Source organism: Rutidosis leptorrhynchoides, chromosome 8, assembly GCF_046630445.1.
Source record: "Rutidosis leptorrhynchoides isolate AG116_Rl617_1_P2 chromosome 8, CSIRO_AGI_Rlap_v1, whole genome shotgun sequence".
NCBI lineage: Eukaryota > Viridiplantae > Streptophyta > Magnoliopsida > Asterales > Asteraceae > Rutidosis > Rutidosis leptorrhynchoides.
In genome coordinates, this window is record NC_092340.1 from 20,335,462 (window position 1) to 20,346,517 (window position 11,056).

At 34.4% G+C, this 11,056-nt stretch overlaps 1 protein-coding gene across 1 annotated transcript; it reads right to left on the reverse strand.

The window, feature by feature from the left end:
• Positions 1–4,449: 4,449 nt before the first annotated feature.
• LOC139863206 (uncharacterized mitochondrial protein AtMg00810-like) lies at positions 4,450–5,454 on the reverse strand. The gene is made up of 2 exons (XM_071851853.1): positions 4,789–5,454; positions 4,450–4,674 (listed from the first exon to the last, which is right to left on the reverse strand). Exons 1-2 carry the CDS (start codon positions 5,452–5,454, stop codon positions 4,450–4,452), a joined length of 891 nt encoding a protein of 296 aa, XP_071707954.1.
• Between the last annotated feature and the right edge of the window lie 5,602 nt (positions 5,455–11,056).

Consider the following 11,056-nt stretch of genomic DNA (forward strand, 5'->3'; position numbering starts at 1 on the left):
GAGTGGAAATGGGAACATATAACGATGAATTTTGTGACCAAACTACCAAGAACTCAGAAATGACACGATATGATTTGGGTAATAGTGGATCGTCTAACTAAAAGTGCTCATTTTCTGACTACTCGTGAAACAGCTTCATTGAGTGAGTTAGCCGAATTATACGTGAAAGAGATAGTTAGTCAACATGGTGTGCCGTTATAGATCGTTTCAGACAGAGATTCCAGATTTGTGTCGAATTTTTGGAATAGTCTTCAACAGAATTTGGGTACGCGTGTGAATTTAAGTACAGCTTATCATCCTCAGACAGACGATCAGAGTGAAAGAACGATACAGACTTTGGAGGATATGTTAAGGGCTTGTGTGTTAGAATACGGTGGTGCGTGGGATACACATTTGCCGTTGGTCGAATTCGCATATAATAATTCATATCATTCGAGTATAGGGAAGCCGCCCTATGAAATGTTGTACGGTCATCGTTGCAGAACTCCGACTTGTTGGTTAGAAGCCGGGGAGAAACAGTTTGCAGGTCCCGAAATTGTTCAAATGACAGCCGAAAAAGTTGCAATTGCGAGAGAAAAGTTGAAAGCAGCTAGAGATAGGCAGAAAATGTATGCTGATCTGCGTAGGCGTTCGGTAACCTTTAATGTGGGTGAACGAGTGTATCTAAAAGTTTCGCCGTGAAAAGGGGTTATCAGATTTGGTAAACGTGGTAAGTTAGCACCAAGATTTATTGGTCCGTTTTCGATTAGTGAATTGTTGAACGATCAGACTGTGGTATTAGATATTCCACTAGAGTTAGTCGGTATTCATAATACATTCAACGTGTGTTATCTTCGTAAGTGTAAAGTCGATGATGAAACGCAACTCCTTCCTTTAGAAGATTTAAGGGTCGATTTGAATAAGAAATTGGTGGAAGAGCCGGTCCGTGTAGTTGACCGAAAGGTGACTAAGTTGAGAAATAAAGAGATACCGATGGTGTTGATCGAGTGGAAACATAGTTTGGGTTCTAATCTTACATGGGAAAAGGAAGAGTTGATGAGAAACCGCTACCCTCATTTGTTTGACCAAGACCAGATTCCGAGGACGGAATCTCCTTAAGGGGGTGGATTTGTAACAGACTGAAACCCGGGCTAGTTGTAAGTGAACTATTTTGCCCTTAGGGTTTTATTATGTGTTTTATATGCTTTTATTTTAAATATGTGAATAATGTTATATTATTAATTGGTTAAGACCAGTTTGTGACAAGGGTTACAGAACAGGTTTGTTTATTTAATTTGGACTCCATTAGGGCAGCCTAACGAGGTACAAAAGATATCTGATAACTGATAAATACCCGTGTGTTGCACAGTGTGGGAATTAAACCCAATTAAGTGAGTAGTGTGCTGTATTTTCTTCCCATTTCTAGAAAATTCACCAAAAACACCGTACCTTCATCCCTCCCATCTACCAAACCCTAATACTTAAACATTGATCTTGAGCTCAAATTGATGTCAGAATCGTGTTTGTTATCGTTTACTGAGTCTATCAAGGTAAGAAACATATGTTTTTGTGTTCAATTCATTGTTAAATTCATGTTTTGTGTGAGTTTTGTAAAAAGCTTGAATTTGTGTCAAAACAAGTGATTTGAGTGTTGTTATGGTCAAATTGTTGTGGGTTTTGAGTCTATAACAAGTAGTGAACAAGTTGTGGTCGATTTTGGTGTTTAAAACGAGCTCTAGATCGAGATTTGAGGATTTCATCATGAAGTCCGTAGCCTTTGTTCAGTTTCTGAGGAAGATGAACATAGTCGGCCGACTGTCGGTCGACAGTCGACCGACTGAGGGTTCAACCGACCGATTGTTGAGTGAACCGACCGACTGAGATTTACCTTCGGCCGATTAATGTAATACCAAGTGAATCGACCGACTGGGAAGGTCAGTCGACTGGTTGTGTCGACAGTCGACGACTGTCAGTGTCAGTCGACCGACTGAGTGTCCAGGGCAGAATATTTTACTAAGTGTTGATTTTTAGCCGTTATGCTGCCCGTTTGTATTTTGGTGTTCAGGATGTAAATTTTGAAAATGCATAAGTGTTAGGTGGACTTTTAGCGGCGCTTTTTGTGACTGCTTTCTGTACTGTGTTGTTTTGAGTGACAGGAACTAACTTGATTTGCCTTATGTTCAGGTGATAAGGATAAGGAAGCAGCTCAGTGATAGATTATCTGAGCTAGTTGCTGGTATTCGGTGAGTGGGTCTATCTACGGATAGAGTTTAAGTAGCATATCATGCTACTGTGGTTGACTCTTTTACCATGCATAGTGTAGGAATTTCCATGATAGAATAATATCGTTTGCCTGATGTTGTATGTGAATTATGTGTACACTATGTGAATGGCACCAGTCGGGCCTAGGGAGACTGGGACTCGAGACCGTGCCTAGAAGAGGTTAGAGTCTGTATGAGGTCAACCGTGCCAAGGGGAGGTTGGGTCCATAGGCTACTGATTGTGGATTATAGTGTGAATGATGCATCCCCTGCATCTGGATAACTATACTGTGAATTGAGTAGCAGGGACTATCGGTAGACTTAGGCCCGATCAGCTGAGAGTCGTGTGCTCGTACAAGCCACCGATCCTCATATTGTCTTATTACATGCTAGTTGGTAGTTAGCAAGTGTTGTTGTTAGTATATAGCTTATGTGTGGCTTAAGCTATATCTGTTATATAGATTCCATTCACTTAGCGGTGCGCTAATCCCCCACATATTCTCCCCTTACAGGTTTAGGTACTGTTAGTCGGGATGGGTGCTGTTGCAGAAGACATGTTTGACAACCCTACTCTGATGTGGACTTTTGTTTAAATCATGTTTTGTAATAACGTAACACCGTTGAGTAAACTTAAACTTAATTACACAGATTAATATAATGACGTGACTTATAGTGTATTTGTTAATAAAGTCTTCCACTGTGTTTGTAAAAAAAAAAAAAAAAAGGTCGGTGTTACAAGTTGGTATCAGAGCATGGTTTGGCAGCAAATACGTGCACATATTTTGTTCCCAAACCCTGAGGCAAGTCAAACATGTCTGTGGGAGTGGGGGGATAAGTGAATATAGGATATATGTGTGATGGTTGTGATTGAACTAACTGATAACCACTAAGCTTTTGTGTGAGCTGTTTTTTTAGCACAGGTATGGCTGATAGAAACATAACTGGCCCATCCAACCCTGGAATATTCAGAGCACTAGAAGAGGGTGTTGAGTCTGATGATGATCAGAATAGTTATATCCTTCAATTAGAAAGCAAGCTAAAAGAGGCTGAAGACAAAATTAATGAGCTTGAATTGGTAAGGCATTCTGGAAATGATGATACACCACCTGGATTCCCAACGGAGCAATCCCAAACTATACCTAATGTGCACCAGAACCAGTTTCAGAATTAAATACCTAACCAATATTATATGCCACCTCAAAACACTTTTACTTACCAAAATCCCATGATGATGAACCCGTACCAAATGCAAATGTTTCAACAACATTACATGCAACCACCCAAAAGGTGTACTTATAAGAACTTCTGTGATTGCAAACCCTCCGAGTTCTCTAGAAGTACTGATCCGACTGTAACTCTTAATTGGTTGCGAGAAATTGAAAGGGTATTTGAAGTGTGCCAGTGTGAACCCTAGCTGAAAGTGACATATGCTAGTCGATTGTTGTTAGTATATTGCTTGTGTGTGGCTTAAGCTATATCTCTTAGATAGATTCCATTCACTTAGCGGTGCGCTAATCCCCCACATATTCTCCCCTTGCAGGTTTAGGTACTGTTAGTCGGGATGGGTGCTGTTGCAGAAGACATGTTTGACAACCCTACTCTGATGTGGACTTTTGTTTAAATCATATTTTGAAATAACGTAACACCGTTGAGTAAACTTAAACTTAATTACACAAATTAATGTAATGACGTGACTTATAGTGTGTTTGTTAATAAAGTCTTCCGCTGTGTTTGTAAAAAAAATAAAAAATGGCCGGTGTTACACCATCAACCGATGTAAACTTTTTCGCGATTTTCTTACCAAGATTATTACTTTATGCACAAGTGATCCTCTCATTCCAAAATTCAATCCTCAAAATTTATCAACATTCATTAACTAATCATGAAATACTTAATTTTTTTCATAGAACGATTAACATGCAAGTCCAGTAATACAATCATTTTCCATTTTCACATAACAACTTCTCAGTTTCTGATTTTTCTGATTTTTATGGATTTTTCATTTTTCAATGTTTTTGTATTTTCAGATGAAGCAATTTTCTCAACTATTGTATTTAAAAGAAAGCAAATAAACACAATCTTTTTGTTTTTTTTCAATTTAAAAATGCATAACAGAAAATAAAATGATCATACAAAACACAAAAATAAACTAAGTAGCATGCAAAAATGATGTAAAATGCAAAATATACAAATGATATAGATTGAATGGTTACTTCAATAACTCCTTGTTGGACACAACTTCCGCCCTATCTTTCACACCTAACACATTTAATAGGAATAGGAAACGGGGTCTATCAAACACTTTCGTAAACAAGTCAGCCCTTTGGGTTGTTGTACCTATTTGTTGAACATCTATTAGTTTCTTTTCATAACAGTCCCTAATGAAATGATACTTGATCCCTATGTGTTTGGTATTAGAATGATTAACAGGATTCTTAGTAACAACAATAGCAGCAGTATTATAAACATATATAGGAGTGTTAGAAATTTGCAAACCGTAGTCCCGAAGTTGTTGTTGAATCCAAACAACTTGAGAAGTACAACTTGCCGCTGCAATATATTCAGCCTCACACATCGATTGTGCGACTGCCGTTTGTTTCTTACACTGCCAACTTATCAATCTGCTACCTAGAAACTGACAACCTTCCGAGGTTGATTTGAAGTCTCTCTTACAACCCCCATAATCAGAATCACTAAAAGCCATTAGATCAAACTCATCCTTTCTAGGATACCATAAGCCCAAACTTGGAGTTCCCTTTAGATAACGCATGATCTTCTTTACTGCTAACATATGATTCACATTTGGTTGTGCCTGATACCGAGCACACAAACAAGTAGCGAATATGATATCTGGGCGAGACGCTGTAAGATACATTAAGGAACCAATAATAGCATTGTAAAGAGTCAGATTGACTTTCGGCCCTGTATTTTCTGGTGTAATCCCGTGATTCACCGACAGAGGATTCTTGGCAATTAGTTCATCTTCCATCTTGAATCGGCTCAAGATGTCAGCTACATACTTTGATTGATGTAGAAAAATGCCCTTTTCAGTTTGATCAACCTGCAACCCTAAGAAGAAATTAATGGCCCCTAGTGAACTCATCTTAAACCGTTTTTGCATTACGTCTTGAAACTCATCAACCATTTTCTGATCGGTTGACTCAAAGATGATATCGTCCAAATATACTTGTACCAACATAATGTCGTCCCCCATTTCCTTAATAAAAAGAGTCTGATCGATGACCCCTCATCTAAAACCATTCTCTATCATATAGTTTGACAGAGTAGCATACCAAGCTTTCGGGGCTTGGTGAAGACCATAAAGCGCCTTTTCTAAGAGATACACCTTCTCTGAATAATGTGGATCAACAAAGCCCGGTGGCTGAGTTACATACACAGTTTCTTGGAGAGTACCATATAGAAACGCACTCTTAACATCCATATGAAACACTTTAAAACCTTTCCACGAAGCAAATGCTAAAAACATCCGTATCACCACAAGTCTGGTAACCGGAGCATATACCTCGTCATAATCAACTTCTGGAATTTGTTGATAACCTCGAACAACCAATCTTGCTTTGTTTCGGATCACGATACCCTGATCATCTGTCTTAATTTTCATATTATTGAATGTATTGACTGTGTGTTTAGTTATTTTGCAGGGAAAGTATATAATGTGATTTTAGATAATGAACTGGGTCCTAGGGGGAGTTTGTTGATGCATAATTAGTCACCGAGTTCATTATGATCAAGTTAAAGTTTAACTTTCTCTGCTGGTATGAAACTGCACGGTTCCAGGATGCAACCGTACTGTTATACAGGCAACCACACGGTTGCAAGGTGCAACCGCACGATTGCAACGTGCTATATATATTTAAAGGGGATTTCAGGTTCATTGTTGGGGTGACGTATCATAGCCTATACTACACGTACAATTAGATTCTATGGTATTCTAGTATTCAATATAGTCGATCTTTAACATATCTAAGTCGATTTTATCATTAAGATTAAAGGTTTTCATTGAGTTTTGAGTATAAAACCCAATAACGAGATTTTCCGCACTCATTATTGAATCTAAGATCGTTTAATCCTGTTTACACGATCCTACAATTACCATTCTGTAAACGACAATTTTGACACCGAATCCTTTCGTTTATCACTCGCATACCCGTCAGAAAAAAATTCTCGCAACCATCGCGCAAAACGTACCCTTAATGCTTTAGGTTAACTATTAGGCTCGCATATAGTGAAAGATACCAGAGGCACACCGGTGGAGAAAATTCTCCTCTCCGGGATTTGAACATGCACATATTTTTTCAAGGATACGAGCCGAGAACTAGCTGAAACTTTTTACCACTCAACCAATAATTCGGTGGTTATATAGCTTACTTTCATAATTACGTGTATTCCATAAACCCAAAACACCAAACCCTAAACCCTAAACCCTAAACTCTAAATCGGGCTAAATTTTACTTCACAAAACATGACAAAAAAATGTTCATATTCTTCACGAACAATATTATCTTCAATGTTATTTTTGTCGATCGTTTTCCCGTCTAAATAATAACATTCATCAAGAAGTGTCTCTTCTAAATGTTCATATTTTCGTGTGATCTTGATGCCGGAAAAAAAATTCCAAAAAAATGAATTTTTTTTTGCTTCCCCCCAATTGGTTACTTCCCCATTGATCCTGCCCATATATATATATATATATATATATATATATATATATATATATATATATATATATATATATATATATATATATATATATATATATATATATATATATATATATATATATATATATATATATATGAAATGCCACGTTCATATCGATTATAAACGTTACATAATAATTGATTTCATTGCGAGGTATTTGACCTATATATGATACATTTTACCACATTGCATTCTTTTTTAAAAGCAAACTTTCATTAAATTGAAAGTTGACAGGCATGCATACCGTTTCATAATATAACCAAACTATAAATGACTTAATCGGTCATTTACTTAATAATAATCTTTATTAAACTCATTGACTCGAATGCAACGTCTTTTGAAATATGTCATGAATGACTCCAAGTAATATCTCTAAAATGAGCAAATGCACAGCGGAAGATTTCTTTCATACCTGAGAATAAACATGCTTTCAAGTGTCAACCAAAAGGTTGGTGAGTTCATTAGTTTATCGTAATCAATCATTTCCATAATTTTAATAGCCCACAAGATTTCATATTTCAATTACTCATAAACATCATGCATGCGTATAGCCATCTGCATAAAAATCATTCATATGGATTGAACACCTAGTAACCGATATTAACCATAATGCATAGAATATCCCCACAGACATCGACGTCTGTATAATAATAATCTCGAAGTACTAAAGCCATCCATAGACATGAATGGGGGTTGTTAGGCCCAATAGATATATATTTAGGATTCACGTCAATTAGGGGCCATTTCCCTAATTCTTAGGTTACCAGACTTGAAGGGCGATATTCGATTTCGATAATCCAACCATAGAATGTAATTTTCGAGTACTTGTGTCTATTTCGTCAAACATTTATGAAACAGCGCATGTATTCTCAGTCCCAAAAATATATATTGCAAAAGCATTTAAAAAGGGAGCAAATGAAACTCACAGTACGATATTTTGTAGTAAAAATATGCATACGACGAAACTGAACAATGCAGGGTTGGCCTCGGATTCATGAACCTATATATATATATATATATATATATATATATATATATATATATATATATATATATATATATATATATATATATATATATATATATATATATTAACACATATAATTGTATTCGAACAAATTTATATATCATTATTAGTGATATAATTGTTGTATTTAATATTTTGTAGGTTTTATTAACTAACTAAGTATATTTATTTTATATATACTTTTAAAAATATTATATACTTATGTTATATGTATTAAATATATTTTTATATAATTAATATTTATTTGGTTAAATTAATACTAATAAATAAAAAGTCGTAATATCTTTATAATAATAATATCAGTAGTTATAATAATAATAATACCCATTTTAAAAATAATGATAATAATAATAATACTAAAAAAAATTGTAATTTCTTTATAATGATAATAATAATGTTATTAATACTAATAATCTTATTTCTAATATTGGTAATAATAATAATTACTTAATAACAATCAATAATAAATAATATTAATATTAATAACAATAATAATAATAATGAAATAATAATAAGAGTATTAGTAATAACTACCTCAAAGGAGTAGCCTTAAAAATAAAAGAATGTCTAAGCCCGGGTTTGAACCCGCGACGTCCCGCTAACCCGATAACATCCTTAACTACTCCTCTGATAATGCTTTTTCTGATTATCACTAGGATTTAGATTTATTAAACCCGTTTTTCTGTTTCTATATTTCTTGTCATTCATCACCGAAGGTCATCATCATCATCATACATATCATGCATCAAAATCATAAATCTAAAAATCATCACCATGTTATTCATACTATCATCATCCTACTCGACATCATCACTATCATTATAATCATCTTCGTCAATCATCTAACATCATCATCATCGCGATATTATGTAACCATCATCATCATTATTTAATCATTTCTCTCCCATTATCACGATCTTAATCACTATTATTTATAATAGACGAAGGAAACAGAAAACGTATTGCACAGTAGCAGGGTTTGGGCTCTAATTAAATTAGCAGACAAATGGGGTTTGGCTACGGCCCTAAAGCAGCCCAAAATATGTAGAAGGCCTAAAAAACATCTTAATTAAGTCCAATTATTTAACTTGTGTTTTCTCGATTTAAACAAAAACTGGGAACACACTGTAGCAGGGAAAGAAAAGGAGAAACAAAAAACAGTATTGTAGCAGCGAGGTATGGTTGATTTCGAACAGTAAACCAGAAAATAATAGTACTGTAGCAGCTGTAATAGTTACAGCAACACAGGAAAACAATTTTGGCGGTTTACGTTTATTTTCAATGGTAGTCGGTGGTTGTTCATCACAAAGAAGAAGAAACAGAAAAATATATAGATGTAGTATTCGTAATGATGGATTTGCAGGTTTTCTAATCACACCAAAGAGAGAAATAGATGAGAGAGAGTGAGTGTGGCGGTTTTAGGTGATGGTACATGGTGGTTACTCCGGTGGTTTAGTGATGATAGGAATCGGTGGTGTTGCAGGTTTGGGAGTGATGAAGTGGTTCTAGTTATAAATGAATAGAAACAATGGTGGTGATTCGAATGATTTGTAAGGATGGTTGTAACCGAAAAAGGAAGGTGATTGTTTACGGTTGTGGGTTCGAAATAGAAATAACAAAGTGGTGGATGGGTTTGTTCATGGTGGTGAGCCATGGTGATGGAGAAAAGTGGGTTGTGGTTGTGATGGTGATGATTGGTGGCGGTATAAGGGTGGTTTTAATAAGAGAGAGAGAGAGAGAGAGAGAAGAGGGATAGAGTGTGGTGACAGATAACGATGGTTGCAGTGGTGGTGATTATAGCAAATTGAAGCAGCAGCACATGGAGCTGCAACAACCAGTTTTTCAATGGTGGTTGTCCTTCTGTAGAAACCGGAACAAGAGATGGCATCAGCTGCGGTGGTTTGACAGGATTTTGGGTGGCGGTTGGTGGTTCTCAACGATGGTAACCGGTGGTGGCTCATGGTGGTCATGAGGTGATGTCGAAAGACAGAAGCAAGAAGAGGAAGAAGAAAGGTATTGGTGATGTGGTTGGGTGTGTTTAAGGGTGTCTGCATATATGCATATATGTATATATGTATAATATATATATATATATATATATGGATAAAGATACATAAAGTAATATATATATATATATATATATATATATATATATATATATATATATATATATAATAATAATAATAATAATAATAATAATAATAATAATAATAATAATAATAATAATAATAATAATAATAATTCATGTGTTGAAGAATCAAAAGGAAAACAGTGACCAGTTTTTAATAATTCGCACAGTAGTTTGTTAATAATTTCATGAGCTGGAAAACAAACAATAACAATAATATTCGATTACTTGCAACAAGTTGTAAGAAGAAGTTAAAGTATTCACTTTATTAATTATGTCAGTGCATTTTATTTGTTAGCATTCCACCGACACTATTTCACCTTTTAATTAAGGACCGTATCTCGTACTCCGTTGCTTACTCAGTGGCGGATAAAAGTGTTCAGAAAAATCTCATATTTTTAAATTAACTATATTTATTTACTTTGGTCATTATGGTATAAAATTCGATCATTAATTTATTAAATAAAAAATTACCTCAACTGTCCCTCTCGATTCTAGGTAAAATATGAAAAGTGTTGAAATTTATTAATTAGCTTCTAAATATATTTTTGATAAGCCTAAAAATTTATATAGCTCATTTTCGGATCACCGTTTATTTTAAAATCACATAAGTTCGTTTATAACTTGTTTATTATCAATCGAATAATAATTGAGTGTTACTATCATTTTCCAAATAAATTCAAAACTATATATATATATATATATATATATATATATATATATATATATATATATATATATATATATATATATATATATATATATATATATATATATATATATATATATATATATATATGTATGTATTCAATACACTTTATTTATATATATAGATACTTTTTAAATAATAATCATTATAATATCCTATTTTTATTTTACTTTACATAAATAAATTTTAGTAACAACAACATACAATATTTAAAATTATGTTTCCAATTA